The sequence below is a fragment of the Cheilinus undulatus genome, linkage group 11 (assembly GCF_018320785.1).
Source record: "Cheilinus undulatus linkage group 11, ASM1832078v1, whole genome shotgun sequence".
Taxonomy (NCBI): domain Eukaryota; kingdom Metazoa; phylum Chordata; class Actinopteri; order Labriformes; family Labridae; genus Cheilinus; species Cheilinus undulatus.
Genome location: NC_054875.1, coordinates 27,844,660 through 27,867,981, shown reverse-complemented (window position 1 = coordinate 27,867,981; position 23,322 = coordinate 27,844,660). Strand labels below are relative to the sequence as shown.

The window sequence follows — 23,322 nt, the reverse complement described above, 5'->3', positions numbered from 1 at the left end:
GTTTTATTAATGTAAATGCTTGTATCAGAAGAGTTCAAGTTTAATGTAGATCAAAAATTTCTGCAAATAAGGGTGAAATAGTCTCTCTGCCAGACAGCCACTTACTTCTCTTACAGATTTAGAGTCTGTGTTTGCCAACAGGTCATGTACAAACAGTGGCCAATCTGTGTATTTGCAGATGTTTGTATTACTGACTCAGTCAAGCTGTTAGCGGAGCGTTTTATCCTGACCTCAGAGCTCTGTTGACTTCATAGCATCCTCATCCTTTTCCCATAAAACAGTATTTGTTGATTCCGAGGTTATTAAAAGACTTTAGAAACTAAACACAAGCTCTTCAAAGAGTAAAACAGTAAAGAACTTCAGAGAAGGCAGCGACTTTTCTGGAGAGGGTTGGCTTAAATCAGCAGGGAGGCGCCATACCTCAACGTCTCAGCTCTATTTAAAGAGAGTTTGGTCTTCTACAACCAGGCAGATGTCATATCTCATTACTTGCACTTTTTGTACCAAACGAATAACGCAGGAAACAATGCAAAGAATGATTAAGGAATTGTTGAAAAATATACAATGCCTGGCCAAAAAAAAAAGTCACCACCTGGACTGAGCTAAGCAAATAGGTACAAGCCTCCTATTGGATAATTACTGCATGGGCCATTATCTTTCAGCTGGCAACAAGTTATGTAACCCCAGCTGATGCAATGAGTAGCTTCTCATTTCTTAAACAACTATGTCGAAAGACACATCCTGTGGTCGTGGAAAAGATGTTAGTCTGTTTAAGAAGGGTCAAATCATTGGCATGCAAAAAAGGCTTCAGTTTGCTAGGGAGCATAAAGATTGGACTCTGGAGGAATGGAAGAGGGTCATGTGGTCTGATGAGTCCAGATTTACCCTGTTCCAGAGTGATGGGCACATCAGGGTAAGAAGAGAGGCAGGTGAAGCGATGTACCCATCATGCCTAGTGCCTACTGTACAAGCCTGTGGGGGTGGTGCTATGATCTGGGGTTGCTGCAGTTGGTCAGGTTTAGGTTCAGCAACATTATGTGCCCAAAGAATGAGGTCAGCTGACTACCTGAATATACTGAAAGACCAGGTTATTCCATCAATGGATTTTGTCTTCCCTAATGGCACGGGCATATTCCAAGATGACAATGCCAGGATTCATCAGGCTCAAATTGTGAAAGAGTGGTTCAGAGAGCATGAGACATAATTTTCATGCATGGATTGGCCACCACAGAGTCAAGACCTTAACCCCATTGAGAATCTTTGGGATATGCTGGAGAAGGCTTTGCGCAACGGTCAGACTCTCCCATCATCAATACAAGATTTTGGGGAAAAATTAATGCAACTCTGGATGGAAATAAATCTTGTGACAATGCAGAAGCTTATTGAAACAATGCCACATGCCGTATGTAATCATATCCTTACTGGCCTTCTCTCTACTGTCATCATTTCACAAACTCCTACTGGACCAGTCATCCTCTCAGCTTCCATCCTGGTTGTATTTCCACTTAAATGAACATAAACTCAGGTCCTCTTAGCCTTAATGCATCTTGGGCAAGCTGAGATTGACTTTGAGTGCATGAATGTGTGTCAGACTAGGTGTGGAGGTAATGATGATAAGGATAAGGTAAACAGTGATTTTGCTCATGGTCAAGTGTTCCCATTTTTCATGTCATTTCACTCCTGGGAGAGGCATGTGTATACGCATGCTTAAGAAGAGTTAAAGGGCCTTTAAGGTCACTTAACACTGCATTGCAGAAAGAGAGTTAAGGTAGGTTAGACATTAAACAAAAGAGTTGTAGTGTAAAATAATGACAGTACAGGTTTTAGCCTTGTGTATAGTGCTGTTCTGATGAGGAAATGTGTCAGATACAGCCTGAAAAGAGCAGACTTCAGCAACTATGCCTGACCCTCACAATACAGACGTGCATAAACAATGAAATATATAATCTTCTTTCTTTGGAAATCATCTCTTCAAGCAGTCAGAAACCATAACTTGTAAGCTGCATTTCCACTATGGAAGGATTATGGCTTTAATTTTTTTCATAACAAAAAAAAAAGATTATGGATATTAGGTATTATTAGCAAACAGCAGCAGTGTGTTACTAAAAGAGAGTGCATCACCAACTAGAGTAAAACTGTATAAAAATGCATTAGTATTACTGTTTATGACACCACAGGCTTGATGGCCCTCAGCTAAGCTGCAGCTAATGTTAGCTCAACTTGTGCTAATGATAGCATTCCTTTACTTTTGGCTGACCGTTGGGGTCAGCCCTACAGAGTGGTCTGTCCCTGTCTGACTGACTGACTGACTGACTGACTGAGTGATGCTACTTTGAGGGCCTTACCATAACAGAGTTGAGTTTGAGTTGGGTGCAATAACTCTTTGTTCTTCTTCTCTGGCAAGAACAAAGCACAGAGTGGACCTAATAGCAAGATAATTAATACTGATGAAGAATATGCACCATGCATCCCTTAGGATCACCTAAAGTCACAGCCGTGAACTCCAACTTAGTGGATAACTTCACTCATGGTGCAAATATGTCCCACATCAAACAAAACAAAAATCCACCAGAAACAAAATCTAAAACCCAACTTGACACTCTGCCCAAGGGAATGATGGAGAACTCCATCCACACATCCTGTGCGATTTGAAATTGCAGCCGTGAACAAGTGCAAAAAAAAAGAAGAGCATTGTACTCAAGTCAAAGTATATTTACTCTGGTTAAAACTTGCTTAAGTAGAACTGAAAGTACTGTTAAAAAAATATACTCAAAAAAATACAAGTACCCCCAATAAAATGACTCAGTTTCAGTAATTTGAGTAAATACAATAAATTACTTTCCACCCCTGATCAGCATGAGGCTACTGGCACCCCGTTCCTGTATCATTTGATGTTCCTAAAGGTTACATCATAAAACAAACACCAAGGTTAGCAGCTTTTTTTTTTTTTTTTTTTTTTTTTTGAAGCTTTCAGATTAAAATCTGAAAATGGCATTTTTTTTCCGGGTTCAGAGTTGGTATTGAAATGATTTTATAAAATCTTAATTTACAGATATTTTCCTGTAAAGCTGGTAAAAAAAAGTTTGCCTCTATCAAAAGTAGGAAGCATGACCTTTTGAATTATGGAGTTGTGCTCACTGTGCTGTGCCCATGGCTGTATCACCCATATGCAGGACCAGACTTGTGCGTTTGGTTCATCTGCTGGTTTGTTTGATGAGAAAGAGGCATTTGTTCAGATGGGGTAGTGGTAATAGTTAACATTCCTTTTTTTCTTAATAACAGACTCTAGTAGAGCTACATGAACAGTCCCAGACTTACGTATGTCGACCTGACAATAAATTGCTCTGTGTGTGCGTGTGTGACTTGATGATGTTTAAACGACTGGCCTCAGCTGTTTCAACAAGTTCAACGATCTTCACAAACACATTGCACAAGAAGAAGTAAAGACTGAGAGAAAGAGAGAAGTGAAGAGAGATAATTCTAGGTTGCAAACTTCCTTTGGGATATTTTTCTGAGAGAACAAAGAATTCATCAGTGATATATTTTTTTCAGGGTTACAAAAAAGTATCTTAGATGTTTGGTGGTCTCATAAAATCGCAGCCAAACAGAGGGAGAGGGTAATTTTATAATGATAATGACTGAACTCCAAACTTGACATGATGGACGCCTCAGGGAGACAACTGATAGCAGGGAACCACAGAAATGCAGGCAGAAGAGGAATGGGGGGGGGTGATGAAGGGATGAAAGTGGGTGGTGGGGTACAGATTGGTTCTGATTCAGCTACACTGTGACCCTAATCATATATTAAGAGTGTTTTTGTCTTTTATATCAACTATTTCAAGATGATCCCAATTAACTAACTTCTTTTTCAGAACTTAAAATGTCCTGTTTAAATACTTTCTAACTGGCCATCTGCTGTCTTTTGTATTGCCTTCTAGGTTCCAGCAAAAGTAGACGGGCTGCCAACAGTCAGCCCCACAGTGAGTCCTGTTATGTTTCCTGTTTATTTGTGCCGATGTGTGTCTGTGTTTGTGTCAAGGTCATTTTAGGACATTTCAACTCTCCATTGCCATACCAAGCTTAACTTTAATCTGTCTGAGCTGTATTTCGTCATGCTCAGCTCAACATCCATCAGCTCTGTCTGTCCTTTGTCATTTTCAGCTACACTCTGTCATACTTAAGAGTACTCAGTCGGTTTAAGCAGCACTCTGTCCCAGCTGCACTTCAGCAGACTCAGGTGTCATTTGTCAGATTCAGGTTTACTTAGTCCATTTCATTTTGTCAGAATTAGCTGGCCTCCTGTCGCCTTCACTTGCACTTTCCACACTCATTTTGGCAGATACCACTGGTCCTGCTTTAAACTCCACAAACTAAGCACTCTGAGGCATTTGTAAATTCTGCTAATGTGTGAGATCAATACAAGGTATGACTATGAAAAAATAAGACTAATACTGTGATGAAATTGTATTGAACTTAAACATTTTTAAATATACCATCCTTTTGCAGCAACACACACCATTCAGGTCTTCCACTGACTAAAGCAGTGCAGTAGGTCTTCTTCAGACAGTTGTCTCAGAACCTCTGTCATTCTTTTCTTAACTTTGAGCATTTGCTTTAGGAAAAGGTCACACAGTGCTTAATCAGATGAATAGGGAGGGTCATCAAACACTGATTTGTTTTTGGGCCAGAAACTGTTGTAGTGAGAGCACAGTGTGAGCTGGTGTATTGTCTTGATGAAGAATGAAACCATTTTTCCACAGTTGTGGTCTCTGTCTTTAGACTTTTTCTAGAACCTGTTTGTAATAGTGTGTATTTGTCGTTGACCCTGCTGGAATGCTGTCCTCCAAAATTCGCCCTCAATGGCAAAGAAAACAATCAACATGGCCTTGAAGTTAGACTTGCTTTGACGTGCTTTCTTCATCCTTGGTGACAATGGAGTTTTCCAGTGCGCTTAGTGCCGTTTTGTCTCAGGATCATATTGAAAGATCCAAGTTTCATTGCATGTAATCACTCCTAAACAATGTGTGTTTCTTTAAATTTGTTCCAGCATGTCTCCAAAAATTTGCTTGCATTTTTTCCTTTTTGATCAGGAGTCAGAAGTTTTAGGACAACTTTGGCACACAAGTTTATGATGTATGACTTTTTATGCAAAATTTGCCAAACTGTCTGTTTATCAATGGAAACCATTTCTGCTATCATTCCTGCACTGAGTTGTTGAGCACTTTGAACATTTTTTTAAAGTTGTTGAATATTTTCTGAAGTCTTTGATGTGCATGGGCACCAAGAACATTTATCGTCTTGGACATCCTCTCCTTTGCCTGCTGTTTTGGTTAATTTCACCAAAAATGTCAAGTTATTGTGTGGCTCAGCTTTTAAGCTAATCAGTTTTAGACGCCTTAGCAAAATCACTTGCACTTTAATCAGTAGCTGTGAACTAAAGATGCAACTTATTGGAAACTTATAGCCATTGTGCATGAATACACACCTTTAATATACACTCGGTGTGGGTGTGGACCACATGGTTTTATCCTCCTAAGCCTAGTCTCGTTATTTAAAAGCCAAACCTCCTATATACTAAAAAGAAGTCATAGCTGCTGATAACAATAATGAACTTAAAAGCTATTATTTGCCCATACTGATATTATACTAATAATATCAGTATATCAGTAATGCACCCCTAACTAAATAATGTTGGGTCATTACAAATATTTAAACAGAGAGTATGGTCTAGACCTGATCTTTTTATAAAGTTTCTTTAGATAATAGTTGGCACTAAACAAACATAGATTTATTCATTGACTTGTGTTACTCTGAAATGGACTGTTTCAGAAAAGTTTGACTTGACTGTATGCCACAATTTTAAAATACTACCTTACCTCTGTCATGCATCACTTATCATGCTTTACTTTAAAGTCTCTCGCTTGATTATTGGCTTTATAGTCATGGCACAGTTCATGAACCAAGCCAAAGCTACTATGTACAAAGCAAACATTATTTTCACCTTTAGAACTGGAGGTTTAAAAAGTCCTTGACATACAAGCAGAAGCCTACAGAGGAACAAAGCACAAGAACCCAAACACAAAAGAAGCCGTAATTAAACCAAACATCCTAAGAATCCAAGCAACATGAACCACAAGGACTGAAGATATAAAAAGATGTCAATTAGAGGAGAACGAAAAAAGACAGAGAAAACAGCAATAAAAAGACATAATAGCAATAAAACAGGATAAAGCAACAAAAAACTACAATAAACAAGAGAAAAAGAGGGCATAAAAGACAATAGCAAACCTTTTCGCTCATGGTTTTCCTTGTTATGTAGCTCATGAACAGTTGTAAGCTTTCAGTGAAATAAATCACAAGAACTGAACTTGTATATTGCTGAATTTATTAAAATATAGACTGCTGTTACCTTTGTTACAATAAAAAATAATTTTCTATTAACTGAACTGGGTTTAGTTCAGTTGGTTGAGTAGGTGTCCTATCTACAGAGGTTACAGTCCTGCATTTATTCCTCACTCTCCCTCCAAAATTCTTGCCCATTTTTGGTGTTCTTGTCAAAATAAAAGGCACTTAAAGAAAAATAATTTGCTATTCAAGTTGTTTACAGTACAGCTAAAGTGGGGGTTAGTCCCCTCTTTGGACAAAACCTGTCAAAGCCACTAAAGGTTATCTTGGCTCTAAAGGTTATCTTGCCAAATTTTATTGTAGGCTTAAATATTTTAAAAATGATTAATATGATATACATTTGGTATTAATGTCCCCATTATCCTGTTGTATGAGGATATCCCTGAGGACAGCTGAGCATGGACTCAGTCTACTGTCATGCTGAAAAAATGAGAGCTATTTTGGAAGCAAGCTGGCCAAAGACAGAAGCAAAACAATCAGTTTTTACTCGCCCCCAGCTCTCTCTGTGTGCATAGCCCTTGTCTGCACCATCTTTAAGATGAATAAGAATAATAAAAACTGCAATTCTCTGCTGAGTTCATCCTATTTTTCTTTCAAATTTCTAACTATTAAAAACTCTTTAAAAGATGTCTTCATGCCAGCTGACCACACTGTGGCAGCTCTCTAAACTTTAAGATTTTTTCCCCACATGAATTTTAATTAAAAATATATATTCCAGAAACTATGTTTTCCATTCTTCCTGCCCGTCATCTGCCAGGTTGGTTTTCTCTAAAGTGGAGTTTGACTGCCAGAGATTATCTGAGATTTCAAGTTGTATATGAATCTGTTTTTATGCAGTGTGCTGTTTTGGTCATATCTTGCTCTCCACATTTATTATAGGAGTAAAACTATTGAATCTATCATTATGTGTCACCGTTATGGGGTCTCTTGATTTTAGACAACTGTAAAGATACTAAAATCCTTCATTGTGGGCCACACTTAAGGACTAAAGTTGAAGTTGCAAATGTGACAGTTTACACTGAAAGTTCATGCTGACAAGGCTTTTCAATATGAACAGGGCCAGAAAAGCCTAGTTCTCCCTAACCTGCTCCACATAAGTGCGTTTAAGTCATCTTTAAAATCACTTTTGCAGTATCTTTTGCGCTCACTGTATCCATTGCTTCTGTGTTCTGCCCTTCAGACCCAAAACATGGAGGAAGCATTACGGAAGTGTCCAGACATCACAGATCGCCTGAGGCTGCTGGAGCAGGAGGTTGCCCGTAACAGAGAGGAATCCGGGAAGTCAAAAGCAGAGGTGGAGAGGCTAATGGCAGCACTGCGGGATGCTGAGTTGGACAAATCGTGCAAGGAGAAGAAAATTGCTGATCTAGAGAGGTGAGTGTCAACATTATGTAACTTAAATCTCCATGAAAGGACACCATGTAGGTGTCCTTTGATGTGACCAGATGTTTGTACAAAGTTAAATCTCCATCCATTCCTAGTGCTCTATTTAGAAAAGAGTAATCCACAAGACATAAACTGTCTAGATTGTGTCCTCACAACACTTAAAACCACTTCCACGCTGTCATGCTTCTTCTCTGACCATGGAAATACACACTTTGATCTGTATACAGGTGTTGATTTAAATGATAATGATTTTAATCATATGGCTTACTGTTTTACTGTTTTTCTCTGCATCAGTATCTGCAGACCAGGGTAAGTACTTCTCAGTGTGTCTGCTAAACATCCATCCTCATACTGGCATCACTTTTGACACTGTGCCATCACTGTTTGGTTGGTGAAACTTTCCCAGGTATAAAAGTTGGGAATGGGGTGTTCATTTTTGACAATCTCAGTGGGGCAGTAAATGTACACATTATGCATTTACGGCAAACAATCCTGGTCCACATTCCTGTCACAGAGTTAACAATGAGAGACTTTATAAGGTTCCTAATGCATGTCACTGGGGACGTATAGCTTCTCTCTTGGGCTCATGTTTCATCGCTGCGTCTCTTTTCTCTTCTCATACTGCATTTTCATACATGTACAATCAACAAACAAGTGCAGTTGTTTCTGTAATTACATATATTGAGTGTTTGAGAGTACATGTGTGCGTTTTTAGGCTTACAAGGCAGTCAGCCAACAACATACCAGTGGGAGGTGGTGTATCCAGCCCAGACACTGGCTGTTTATACTACTCTGTTTATTACTGGCACAGTGCTTCTCAATTATCATCTGATTTATGGATTGGCATAGTGTGGATGTGCACCCAAAGGAGAGGTTGTTCAGTGCCAGCAACGAGCGTTGAGTGTTTGTGTGCTGACATCAAGTTTGTGGGTATGAATCCAAGAAAAAGTGTCAAGTATCAAGGAGGCATGTTTTATTATCTCTTGTAGTTTAGAAGAAGGCGCACTCTAGTGCAGGTCAGATATATGTATATTGAGTGTTTTTTTCCTTTTAGTGGATCAGCAGTAGCACAAAAGTAGCCACAACTGAAAAACATGTGTGAAAGAACAATTTCTCTACACACCTTGGCCCTCACCAGTGTTTTAACGCCAGCTATGTTTCTGAGTGGTTAAAAATCTATCTGGATAGGCTGCATGTTCTGGATCCAACATAGTTTCCTGCCTCATTCATTACCCGTTTTACAGACTCTCAGCTCTGGGGTGGAACCTGAGTGCTGACTCAAGCTGTGTGGGAACGCACCAGCATCAAGTATAATGGGGATACAGTAGCTCCCGCAGAGTTTGTTCACACAGTCCACTCTCTGTTTCCACATGTGTGCATGCGTCATACCTTTACCCACACGGCTGTCACAAGAGTGCGCGTTGATCCATGCTGTACGGTTTTCTGTACATACATGTGCACAGCCATTAGTGGGATAGGGAGTGTTTGGGATGAGACACTGAAAGAGTTTACTTCTCTGAATTTTTGTATCTGCACCCAGGCATGATTTAAAACCAGGGGTGGTGGAGTTTCTCTCTGTGTGCTGATTGGACTCCTGCGTATAACTGTGCAAGATGTGTCTCTGCAGAGGATGAATGTCTTTTTAATCAGTGTTTCTGTTGGACCTCAGTCAGATGGCCTATTAACCGAGAGAGAAGAGCAGATGAGGAAGTAGACACTTTCTCATCCACTTGGCAAAGCAGCAGACACAGGAAAAGATAAATGTAGCCAGCAGTTCGTTGTAATAAATACCTTCCAGGACAGGAGATGATCACTCTTCTATTTTATTGCACAGATCTCAGATTCTCAGGTTTGTTGTAGATCATCAGTGATAGCATTAAGAAAGTTATTGTAGGAGTTTTATAATCTGTTTTGTTTATTGGTGTTATTCTTTTCTCCACTTAGGATCCGAGACTAAGGTTGTCAAAATCTTTGATACTTTACTTTGGAATAGAATTTGTTTTATTATGATGCACGCTCCACTGACTTAATGATCCATAGTCTGGAAAAGTGCCACAGCAGAAAAGACAAAGCTGGAGGTCAGTTGTTTTTTCCAACCAAAAGCTCCAACAGAAAGAGAGAGCACTGTCTAAGTTGCTCAGATTTTTTTGTCAACAAAACCTTACAGTTTAGATAGTATGCAAGGCACACCAGACGGACCATGCCATATCTCCACACAATGGAGATAATTCACATTCATCAAGGAAACTTCCTACAGAAAGTGTTTGGGAAGGGCAGGACTTCTGAAAAAAATCTTGGAAGGTGATTGGAGGAACAACAGACATGACGGGCAAATGAGAGTGACAAGACAAAATGATGTTTTACACATGCACTACTCTTGAGCTGACAGGCTACTGCTGCCATAGATTGTTACTACCAGAGCTTTTCAGTGAATGAAATTCATGCCAAGGTTGGTTGGGAAGCATGCAAAAACATCTTCTCTGCCAAGACAAGCATTTGGTGTGGCTCTATGCTCTTGTTTTAATAAGAAATGAGGTCCAGTTCTGATTAAACTGCTGCTTTCCTACAGCTACATCTGAAGTAATAGCTACTGTGGCAGCAGCCATCGGATACATCGGCAGATCCCACCCATAACGATCGCACACCCATGCTGAGGCAGACCAGGAGAAGAACATCTTCTTTGTCATGAAAAGCTCTCTGTATTGCTCACTGCCCTTGTTTTGATAAAGAAATGTTAACTCTCACAAACTCATGCTGAAGCAGGTCGGCAAAAGAGCAAAAACATTTTTTCCCATCATGAAAAGCTTTTTGTGTTGTTTTTATTCTTTATTACACGTAGAAACATGGTCCAGTTCTAGTAAAACCGATGCTATACTGCAGCTACATCTACAGGCACCTACATCTACCCTGCCCACAGGTACAGCCTCCTTCTTTTCAAAGATTGATCCAAATACTGTTCAGTTTGGCATAAACATTGTGGACTGGGGCTTTTTAAGATGGATATGCCTGATGACAGACATGGAGTCTGGTAAATCCATCTGCTTTGCAGGGTTAGATTTTTGCTGCTTTTTTGGTAATTAACAAACAAAATTACCCAATGTTTGATTTCTGGGTGTTGTATTTTTGGTTCTGAGGTATTCAACAGGTATAAAATATCAATTTTATTTTTACTAGAATTGTATTAAAGTTCCAAAAATATTTTTTGCATCAGAGCAAAAACAGGGTTTGTGGAAAGGCATCCCATATCAGCTGTGAGTACTCATGCTAATAATTTGACTTAAGTCAAGCTTTTAGAGTCATTGCCATCTTCTATCAGAGCAGATTGTACCAATACGGGGGTTGCGAGGTAATTTTATAAAATCAAATAATTAATGTTTTTATAGAATTGATAGTCCTTTGAAATATGACCATTTGAACTAGCCCTGATAAGGTTGTAACATTTGTGAAACTTTGATACTTTTCCAGTGGTCTTCAACTGATAGGACGGGACCCAAAAGTTGCAACACCCTTCTCAGTGGGTAGCAGATGTGTGCGGCAAATTGTATATTAGACTCTTAAAAATGTTTTTGTCCTGTCTCTTTGTTTTGTCACATTTTTTGTACTGTTTAGGTCCACACTCTACTATTTTTTATGGCGTAAATCACCCAGAATTTGGGTAACAAATCTCCTTGAGTTGATAGTGGGTTCCGTGGCTAGACCAGTTGACAACCACTGTTTTAAACAATACCTTTTTTTTGCATTCAATTGTACCAAAGAGACAGAGAGAGAGAGAGAGAGAGAGAGAGAGAGAGAGAGAGAAAGAGTGTGCAGTGATGGGCAATCGAATAAGAGCGAGCACTAGTGTCCTGTTGCTAAAACAGTATTGATACACAGAGAAAATATGTTCATTTCAGATTGTTTCAAAGCAGTTACACTCTAAAAAAGTAAAAAAAAAAAAATAAAAAAAAACACACACACCAAAACCTCTGCACATACTTGAAGGAAGATTCAGGATTTTGTTTAATAATGCTGAAGACTTGCCCCTCTCTGCCTGCTGTTTCCTTCTCTGCTCTGTACTCTGTCACAGCCTCTAAAAATATGAAAAAGGGAAATATCAACCTCATTTGAAAGGCTATACCCACCAATATTGTGAGATAAAGTCATGCCATTAACTTTGGAAATGATCTTTTTTTTCATCGACCATTATGATAATCACTCGTCATCACCATTGTAGCATAGCAGGGAAATTTTATGGCACGTATAAACACAGAAATGCTTTGCTAGCTCAGTCTTGCTATTAAAAAGATATCAATAATTAATCTCTACAGACAAATTCAACTCCTGCTGCCTTTTATTTCTCATTTATTTTCTCATAAGGCCCTGAGTGTCATGCTCATGAGTGCATCTAGAAAAAAGAGAACCTTTTCAAAATTATATTCCTAAACATCAGGAGTCGGTAAAATGGATTGTTTTTCTGTGCATCTCCAGCAACGTCAGAGAATTAAGATGCCACTGTTCTTTAAAGAAGGCTGTATTTTTTGTAGATCTGATAAATCCAGAGCCTTGTTTCCATCCTCTTCCCTCCTACCTGCATGAATCTGTCCTTAACTTTTGGAGTTACTTTATGTGGCGTTCTTTCTAATGCTGTCATTTCTTATCTTTTTAATGTCCACACCAATGTGTGAGCCAAGCTTTTACAAATAATTCAACCTCCCAGTCAGAAAATATCACAGCTATTGACGGGGTAAGCACTTTGGTATGTAAGGGAGGGCTACAGGAAAAGGGAGGTTTGTGTGTCTGTGCTTTGTGTACGTTTAGTTGTGTGTTAGCGTGCATGTGTGTGCCTAGAGTGAAACTAAGGGAAAAGCATTGTTGGTAGTCAAGTTGGCCAGGGTCGGCTGGTGGGAGGAAATCACTCAGTATTTGATGATAAATATTCATACACTCACAAACCAAGACATAAACACATGCAAATCATCGTTGGCCTTCTTCCTATGATTATAATCAAACACCAGATGTTGAGAGCATCAATCTTTGAAAACACCCTCAGTCTATGCATGCACGCCAATACATAGATTACCTCCAAAGACTCTGTGTATAATATTTCTACATGAAAATGTTTGGAGGCACTGTGCTTTTCCGTGTGTGTTCACAGGTGTCTGACTTTGAAACTGACATGTCAACTTCCTGTTTTACTCGCTGTTTAGATATCTGGTCACGGCAAATGGCTGTTCTCCAATGAGTCTGGTTCTGCTCAATGTTTCTGCCTTTTAAAGATGTTAGAAATGTTGCCAAAAACATTGAAAAAACATAGACCTGCTATATAGATGTTAAATGTCTTGAGATAGATTTTGTTGTATTTAGTCAAAGATAAATAATAGAATATTAATAGACAAGAACAAGTTGCACCTGTTCTAAGAAAGTTTTTCATTGTATGATGATCAAAGCAACAACTATTTCCCACATTTAATGGAAATTGTAGCATTACGTGTTCAATTTAAACACGTGAAATTCTTTTTGCTTCTTTTTACGTACTTTCCGTTTCCTGCTGCAGTCTTCTGCCATCCAATCTTTAATGGCTTTAGATGTGCATGGTTAAAGGGTTAAATTCATTCATCCAAGTAGCCAGTGTGAAATTTCCCTGTCGTTGTAACTAATTACCCATGATTTTTCTAACAAACACAGGCTTGAAATCCCGGTCTGTAATACTCTTTTAAACTGCCTTCCTCTCTCAGCTTTCCCTCAGCAATTCACCGGATGTAAATATGAGAAGCTTAGCGGTTAGCGTGTAGTAGGAACAGCACAGTATGACTGTTTTTTAAGTAGTAAATGGAAATAAAGTGGTATGAAGGCTGTCAGGGTTGAATTCACATATAACTACTCAACCAAAGTAAAAAAGAGGCCACATATCAAAGCATAATATTAATCTGCAAAGAGGAATGAAGGCTGGCAGAGCTAGCTGTGTACAGAGTATTTTGGGCTCACATCATACCTACACATAACAGTGGTAGTATAGGTCTTCAAAGCTGTGCCCACTTTGTCATAAGTCGAGTCGCTCTGATTGGTCTGTTTTGATTTTGACACACAGATTATCCATCCAGTCACACTCAAAACATTTTTTTTTTAAAAGCTTCTGCTCTTCCTAAACACAAATTATGGACAGTTGCCCAAAGGAATTCTGCTTGGATATCTCAGCACAGCTTCCAGACAAACAGATTTATGTCAGACCGCACTCCTGACCCAACTGCATCAAATACACTTTTATATTCTGACGTTTCTCCTCCTCTCTCCTCCCTGCCCTCTTCTCTTATTACACTACAAAGAAGCTACATCCAGATCATATCAAACTGTTATTCCCTGAAGTTCCATGGTGAATCCTTGTTTGCTTTTTTTTTTAGATTTTTTAACAGGAGATGCAAATCTGGATTTGAAAGGTTATTTCTGCTTTTGACCTTTATTTACTTGGTAAAAAAAAATCAACAGAGAACACATGCTCTTTTCCAGCAACACCCTACTTAAGATTCATAGTTTCCCACATTCAGTTCTGGGAGCGGCTCAGAGTAGCCGCAGCTTCCTGCTGTTGGGCACTCAGCAGCACTGCTGGAGCCATTCATGGACTCTCTGGGCCTTGCTCAAGGGCACATTAGCCATGCTTCTCAAGGGAAGTAGGTGGTTTAATTCTTTTTTTTTTCTGAGTTCCGAATGACTTGAGTTCTAAGACACAAAAGTAAGACTTAAACCAGCTACACTATTAATAATGATAATAAAAAAGAGAGATACAATAAAAGGAGCAGGCTGAGCTTTGGCAGCCTCAGATAAAGCAGAGCTGCTTATGCTGGAAAATGAATATTTGGAGCTATCCAGGTGAAAAAGGGAGCATGAGGAAATGTGAAAAATTACTCATTATACTTATATTAGGAAATGGCTGGATTGATGCGAAGTGCTCTCCCTCTCACTTAATCTTTCTTTGAATTGTCACACCAATAAAATCCAGTTTTCCAGCCGTAAATTCACTCATTTTGGCCATCAACAAATCACAGTCCTTCATACTTTCCACTCACGTGCAGCTCAGCCCATCTGCTCGTTATTCACACTCTGCATGCCCTCATTTGCCTTCACATTGGTCAAAACACTTACTTCGTTTTGCACTGATGGGTCGATGGGGGTGTATCAGCTATCAGAGGGGGACCAGCGTATCCGATGGTTTATACACCTGTGCCAGTAGCGGCTGTGTGTGATAGCTGATATGACCCTCATGGCATGTTTGCTCTCCATGGACATGCCTCAGAGCTTATAAAAACATGCACACAGACATCAAACATCAGAATATAAACTGATTCAGCTCCTCCTCCTCTTTGTGTAAATATGTGTGCATGAGTACCTTTATTTCATTCATAATGGTAACAGAAATGAATGATTATCTTTATTTATGCAGCACTTTTCAAATCTCACTCATAAAAATGATAAAATAAAACTTTTAGAATCAACAGAGGAGTCATAAAGAAAGAAATCATTCAGGTGAAAGTACAACAAGGCAGCTAAATTTTTTGTTTGCTTTTATCAAGGGAGGAAATATTGAACATAAGTATGATATAAAGTACTCCCTTCCTCCTCTATCTTCTCTTATAACAACAAAATATCCTTAGAGGTTTTTAAACTCTTCTAGCATTTGTGTGCTTAAGTGTTTATTAAATGTATTCATCATCTTGTTAGCTTTATTAATTGCACACCAGCATCACTCATAAAAGCACACACACATTTATAAGAGTTTTGACAGCAAATATTTGCCCATATGTGGGGGCAGCTTGTAGGTTTTGCCCTGAGTAAACACAGCGGCATGGATATGGAATAATAATGTGGCGCGTTTTAGCAGCTGCTCGGTCACAGCCTGTTTACAGTGTTGGAGGGTTCTCTTAAGCGCTAATTTGTCACTGTCAGCTTCTCGCTCTTTCTTTGCATTTTTTTAAATTTGAAGGCCGACTGGGTGCTCAAAGAGGGTACTTTGATTCTATTTTGGGAGTAAATGTGGGAAAATACAGATTGTATATGTGTAGCTGTGTGGTGCCTTGGCTCATAAGCTAAAGAGTGCATCTAGGGAAGTTTTTATTTGTAATTTGAAATATTTTTATAGAAATGCTGAAAAAAATCAGTTTTCAAATCACTGCAAAAAGTTTAAAAATCAGTACATTAAACATACTTTATTTCATCCCAAGTGAATTTTCAACAGATGGAGCAGGAGGTCTATTTTTCTTAAAAATAGGAAATGAATTGTGAAACAAGAATCAGGTTTGAATCAAGCCGTGGTTATGTAGCTTGGTAAGTTCAGTAATTGACAAGAAACTAGGCTAACTGTGGAGGTAAACACATCACCATTCTGACTGTTTAATACATGGTTCAACTCTGTAATTAGCACCTCAAAGATGCACATCAACAGCAGATTTATTATCCTAGTGTGTGATTGTATTTCTGGCAGTCTCTTCAAATCCACCACAGTTTATTTTTCTAAAAACACATGCCCTTTGTGTGCGTTTGTGTCATCCTGTCTACCTTGTTGCACACACCTATTTTTGCCAAAGTGTGTTTGTGTGGGTGCATGAGCTTGCATCTCCTGTCTGCTTTGTGTTTGTGTGTTTGCTCGTTGAAAGATTTACAGAGTGGTGTCTCACCTTCATCGGTCAAGTCTTGTCTTGTCCCAGACTGCCATGTTATGAAGACTAGACACATGAACAGCGCTTCTCCACTTTACTGAACACACTAGAAGCCTCCAATTAACCTGTGAATATTCAGGCTCTCTGTTAATAAATACTGTCCAACAAATACCTCCTTAAAAGAAGGCCTCTGATGTGGAGAAATGTATCTAAACTGAATAGATCCTTAGTATTGGGCAAAGGTTCTGTGCAAACATTTTACAGGCATGATATTTACTGCTGTCACATTGTGCCAATACTGTTTTGTATTCCATGGTTTTGATGGCTTGTCAATATTTCTTTACTTATTCAGCATCTTTTTTGTTCTTTTCTCTCTATTTGAAGGCAAATCAGATCTCCAAACATCCAGAAGCAGATAGTACCAGGTGAGATGAGGAAAGACATCCTGACTGATGGACATCCACACTCTTTGTCCCAGGTTTGAATTTATATGTGTTATTGTGTGTATTAATTCCCTCTAAGACTTTTGATATTCTCTGTCCCTTTTTATGTCTTTTTTTCCCTTCATCTTTCTTCTTTTGTATTCATTTCTGCTTTTCTGACTAGAGAGAGTCCAGTCCTTTATGCCTCTTGCCCTCCATCAGTGTATCTCAAAGTCAGTAAAAAAGACAATTAGTACAGCTAAAACCAGAGTGCAGTGATGGCATGGAGGCTTTTGTGAAAAAAATAGATGGGTGAGTGAGGTCAGGCTGGAGAGAGAAACCCAATGGATTGCTTTGACATGAAACTTCAAGTACAATCACACAGAAGAAAGAAATAATCTTGGTGTTAGATTGACTACAAAAATTTAAGCTGAAGATTGAGTTTACTGTCATTGATCAATATCAAAACAGAGCCAATTCTGAAAGAGCAGCAGCTTGCCTCTTTGCATGACAATATCCTTCATCTAGTCCAAAACATCTGAATGGAAACAAAGTTGTAACAACTCGGTGTGATCAAATTTTCAAACTGTAGTTGTGTTATCTGGAAATATTAGAAAAAAATATATCATGCAAATTATTTCAAGAATAGTTTTAACTAAGTTTTTTTTTCCAGTTGTAGACCGATCTTCTGCTTAAACAAAAACAGACAGACTGCTGTTGTTTATTGTATCTACCACTACTTAACTTGACACCTGAACAAATATACTGCTATTCTACAGAAAGATAAAATAACTGCACCATGAATTTTCAGTAGTAATGATATAGAGTTCAGTGTTCCTACCATAACCTGACAGACCAATCAGAGTAACATGACAGAGTGAGGTAGTAGGCATGCACAGCTCCAGTAAGCAACATGAGCTTGGCAGGAAGGTGCTGTCGTACTTTATGAACGGTGGAGCTTGTTGGTGCAACAAACTCATGCTGAGGCTGGTTGAAATGAGAGCCACTTTCCCACAAAGAAAGGCTGCCAGTGCAGCTCTTTGCCCCCTCTCAATAAAGTGATGCTGTCTAGATCTGATTAAAACTGTGACTAACGCTACATCCAAGCTTCACTGCTGGCAGTCATTGCTACCAGCTTGCAATGCAATAAAGTCCCACCTGTAACTATTAAAGACTAGAGCAAAAAAATCTTTGCTTTCCAAGAAAGGCATTCATTGTGGCACTTTACTCTCCTTTTACTAAAGAAATGTGGTTGAGTTTTGATAAAACTGCTGCTTTACTATAGCTAAATCCATGCTACTCACCACACAAATGGCAGCCATTATTACTTGCTTGCCATGCAACAGCAGTACTACTAAACCCCGCCCATAGCTAGTGCCTCATTCCCGTCAAATGATATTGAAGCCAGTCATTTCAGATTTGAGCTTTTGCAAAGTGGGTCTACCTGATGACAGACATGGAATTCGGCCAATCCATCCCTCTTCTTTGCAAGGTAATGCCAACAATCAACCTGAAAGAATCAATGAATAGTATATTAGGAACTGGTTTGCCCTAAGCTGATTAAAAAAACCCTGCAACCCAGCTCTAATACATACAACAGTGTTAATTTTCTGATATCACATTCAAATAAAGCTTGAGAGCATTCTTACACAAATTCTGAGACTAAGAGCAGTGACTCTGGGTGCTTAGAGAACTCTCCATACAATTCACAATTCAAAAAAAAGTAAAACAACCCCTGTTAATTGTGCCTGATCATTCATTAATTCACAAGATGGTAAAAAAAGAAAAATCAGCATACTGTGAAAAATGTAAAAATGAAGACAATGCAAAGACTTATCTACATGAGGGAGCACAACATATTCCAGCTCATGATTGATGATATGGATGGTTATTATATTTAATTAGCATTCTCCACATTGTGTTTATTTAGCAGCCATATTTTGATGTAGCCTCTATCTAGCTCCCTCTTTCCCCTGCTCCATCTCTGCTCCATCCAGTTATCTGTGGTCCCATCAAGAACACACCACGCTCCGAGGATAAACACAAACAAACAAGGCCTTCCCTCATTGCCCCCTCTCCTCGTCTTTCTAGGAGAGTTTATGTGGGAAAGAGCGATAGCATCGCTCCGCTCCATCGTCTCCATCGTGCCACGCTGCACTTCACAAACACAGAGAAAACACACATCGGAAATGTTCACTTCGAGCCTTAACACTGGCCTTTTTTTTTTTTTTTTTTTTTTTGCTTTTATCTGTAACAGAGAGGTACCAGCAACACTCCTTACTCTCTATCCTCTTTTTGAGACATAAGGTGTATAGAGTCCCTTTTATAAATCTAGGGGCTGTAGAAAAAATAGACACATTCCTGGACTTTTTTTTCCCTTAAAAAACTGGTCTAATGCTACAGCAGCTTTCAGCATATTTATGTTCCATTGCCCCATCCTAAAAATCAAGCAAATAATCAAATTTGGGTCCATGTTGGGCGTCAGTGTTTGGCCAAGATTATCTGGACTTCAAGCTTGAAGTCAGCTTGAAGACACATTAATACTTTTCCTAGGCTGTTTTCAAATTGGCCTACTGCATACTCCTGCCAAACACAGTATGCAGTATGTATTGTGCACTGCATCCTGCATTCGACAGTAGTATGCAGTCAGTCAGACATTATTGTGTAGTATGCTTGGCCTGGTTTAGCTGATTTCCAGTTTACAGAAGTACATCATACCCTGGTCAATGTTAAATGACGCTACAGTGTTTTCCATCAATTTACATACAGAAAAAATCTGGGAAGTGTTTGTATTTGGTTTTTTTGGGATTTTTGTAGCCATTGTTTTTAGCTTAGCATTTATAGTGCAGTGAAAGGACACACCCGACAGCACCTTTCCGGCTGTTACGAGCTGTAACGGCAAAACCAAAACAACAGTCACCCTATTACAACTTACTTCACTATAGTACATGTTTAAAAGGTAAAGATAAAAGGTAATGGACCTTTTTGTAAATGTCAGCCGCTCCACTGAAAGTTCCGCCCCTCTCATCTATTATGAATTCTGACCCAGCGCTTTGCATTGTAGGTTACAGTAGGCCAAGCAGACTGGTCTGATGCATACTGTGAAATTTTCCTGAATCAGTACGTCATCCAGGTATTTTTGGCATACTGCAACTTTCGCATTTGTTCGCATACTGCATAATACATTTTGGGCAAATCAGTACACACTGCTAGTATAGTAGGTGAATTCGAAAGCAGCCCACATCACATATAATAGGCCAAATGTGAGTACTGATAAAGCTACACAATAGTTAGTATCATCAATATCAAATACATGCTCAAAAGGCTTTCTATGCTGTTGTCATGTAGACCTTAAAAGCACACTTTCATGTGTTTCTCATGCAACAAACACCTGCCCAAACAGAAAAAAAGCCTTAATGACCCCTATAGTGATTTTATTTTTAGGAGCATATGAGACAATTTTGCTTATTACTGCAGGGACAGCTAATGATCTTCATATTCATGATAGTTCTTGGTTATATTTAAATTGTTTTGTCTTCAAGCACACTGCTGTAAACAGTTAACCCAAATCTATAATCTCAGCTAACATTTTTTTATTAATTTGTCTATTCTAGAATTAAACTATTTTTAAATCATGCCATAAGATCTGTTTTTTTTCAATGGCTTTGGTTTTAAATTGTTACTGCAGAGGATTAATACATTGAGTTCCTGTCAGTATGTGTTTTCTTTGCAAGAACAGTACTTCTCTTTGAGATTTCATGAGATCATTAAAGATCTTGTGGAGGTACGTTGCTCCCTCTGGCAAACATCATTAACTTAAAGTAATATCCTGTGGTAAATGATGCCTTATTATATTTAAATCCTCTAGTCTGGAGATGTTTGAGATGAAAGAGACAAAACCTTTGAAATGTCTCCATATTTGTTTGATGCAATGCAACTTTAAATTGGTTCAGATTTTAAATCCTAAGCGTTAGCCCAGCCTAAGCTTGTTCCATCAGTCTTAACACTTGACTAAAGTGTACATGAAACTCCTGTCTGAGCACACATGCTTAACATTTTTTAGATCATGAAACAGGAAATAAAGTGGTTAATGCTGCACACTTGACTTTTCTGACAGAGACAGATGCTCACGGCTGCCTGAATCAGGCTATGCGGGTAAGTGGTCTGTATGTCTGTGTATGTGAAGCTAAGGATCATAGGTACACAGCAGCTGGAAATATGCATTCTCTGACTCTCCATTGTTTATTTTAGTGATTATAATCCCTCCATCAAACCAAGAAGGGCCAGACTCCATAATGGCCCTTCCCAAGGGTATAAGGTGATGATTAGTGGTGCAGAGGCAATTATCTTTCCATTTCACCCCTTTCTCTCTATCTCCATTGCCCTATTTCCATTCTTTTTGTTCTTAACAGCCAGCAATACTCTCCAGTTACTAATAAAACTCACATCACACACAGATATGCTCTGATACACACACATATATAAAGGGCAGCACCGTCTGGTCGGGTTACACTCCAGCGTCCAGCAGTGGTAGCCTCCTCTCAGCAGGGTGTGTATGTGCATGTGACTGTTTTGTCTGTTGGGCGGGGCCAGACCAGAACTTGTTGATTCTGGTGCATCGAATTACTGGCCGTCTGTCACATCCAATTACAACTTTGGACTGCTGACACACACAGCATGCCTCTGTGAGTGTGTGCGCGGCTGTTTGTCGCTCACCTCCAGCTGTGTCATGCTGACGTGACGATCCACAAGTATCCACTTGTGATTTGGCTGGCCTGGAACTGTTTTTATCACCCTAGGAATAATCCAACTTTAGCTCCAGATCAAGCCAGTATCACTGAATTAGTCAGTTTGACTGCTTTTTCATCACACATATTTTTTTCATTTGATATTTGTTATAGAATGTGAACATCAATCTTGTGAGCTGGTGTGATGTTATTTTCCACCTCATTGACTGAGTGTATGATTCTGGTATCAACCCAAGACTTTTGAATATTTATGAGCAGCAGTTAAAAAGCCATCCATATGCATTCCTCTCATGTTTCTGGCACTGCCTCAGAAAGTTTTCCATGCATTTAGCATAACTTCACAGGATCCTACAATAGATTTGCCTTGTGTTTGCTATGGCACTGCTCAGCCAGAGCTCCGTTAATCCTATATGAAAAATGTGTTTACTGTGAGTTCTGTCAAACAAAGTCATATATCAGACCCTTATCTAATCCTCTTATCACAAACAGAGGCTGTGGCTCAGAGGTAGTTGGTCATCACTCAATGTGCTTGTGCGAGACACTGAATCCCAAATTACCCCCACTGCTGCATCAGCGGCATGTGAATGAGTAAAAATGAGATCAGTGAGATTGTCAATTAACATGATAGCCTCTGCCATCACTGTGTGACTGTGATGGGATTGGTTGAATGTGAGCACTGCTTTGAAAAGTCAGAAGACTTCAAAAGTGCTTTACAAGGTCAAGCCAAATGTAAAGGAAACAACCAGTTTATAACTTTCAGTGTTTGAAAATCTATTATTTTGAAGTGTACTATAGAAAACTATCTCCAACCCACAAGCATAGAGTCATACTTGAATGCATCTCACAGGATTATTTAACATGTAGATTACACATTAGAGAAAATCAACCAGATTCCCCAATATCTTCTCAAGATTTTCTAAAATTTGTTTTTAGGATGTTCCTAAGAGTAACTCACATCGGATACATGACATGTTCTTAAATTGATGATTGCCCTGTGCTTCTACGCCAGAAATTTGTGCACATTTGCCCCAATTGGCATATAAAAATGCCACTTTTATACCCATTGCAGACTGTAAAGCTTAGCGTAAACTGTGTGGATTTCATCCAGTTCAGACTCAAATTTTGAGTTGCATGACTTGCTTGGAGGTAGCGCCAGCTTTCAGTCTGATCATGCATCATTTGTCATGCAGTGCACAGGGAGGTACGACGGCTAACCCCAACCCTACTATGGCCCGACCAGTTGCTCCCAACTGGTTGGATGGATTTTTGGCATGTTTTATATTTTGGTTGTATGACTGCACACACTCCCCTGGTGGGAGCCCAAAACAGAATCCTGAACTTTGAAGCATTTTTCCTTCTGTAAACAGTCAGACAATGTCCTAAATCACCACAAAACAACAGGAATTAATTTCTAAGACCTCCCCATGAAGAGGAAAAAGACGAGCAGCTATTGCGCCTATCCACAGACTTTTAGCGGACACAGATAAAGATGCTGTATCTGTGCTTGTAATACAGAGAGATAGCATGAGAAAGGAAGGAAGAGGATATGACTAGATACGACTCAATAAAAGGTTGGTCTGATGAAGAGCAGCTTCTGGTGTGCGAACTTGATTTTTCAGTTTTGCTGAATACGACTTAAAACCTTTGCATCTGAGACTTTCAAAGTAAACCCCACAGATTTTTTCACAGTCTGTTCCTTTGCATAGTGTGAGGCCCTTTTCGACCACTGGACTG

The 23,322-nt window shown here is 39.1% G+C and overlaps 1 protein-coding gene across 1 annotated transcript in view; it reads left to right on the top strand.

Annotated features, from left to right (window-relative positions):
* Positions 1-23,322, top strand: part of LOC121517063 (ERC protein 2-like) — a 238,706-nt gene that overhangs the window by 89,198 nt on the left and 126,186 nt on the right. The window contains exons 10-13 of the mRNA XM_041798572.1: positions 3,939-3,980; positions 7,586-7,779; positions 8,086-8,100; positions 16,803-16,896. Of these exons, the coding sequence (XP_041654506.1) occupies positions 3,939-3,980; positions 7,586-7,779; positions 8,086-8,100; positions 16,803-16,896 (345 nt within the window). The remainder of the gene's footprint in view (positions 1-3,938; positions 3,981-7,585; positions 7,780-8,085; positions 8,101-16,802; positions 16,897-23,322) is intronic.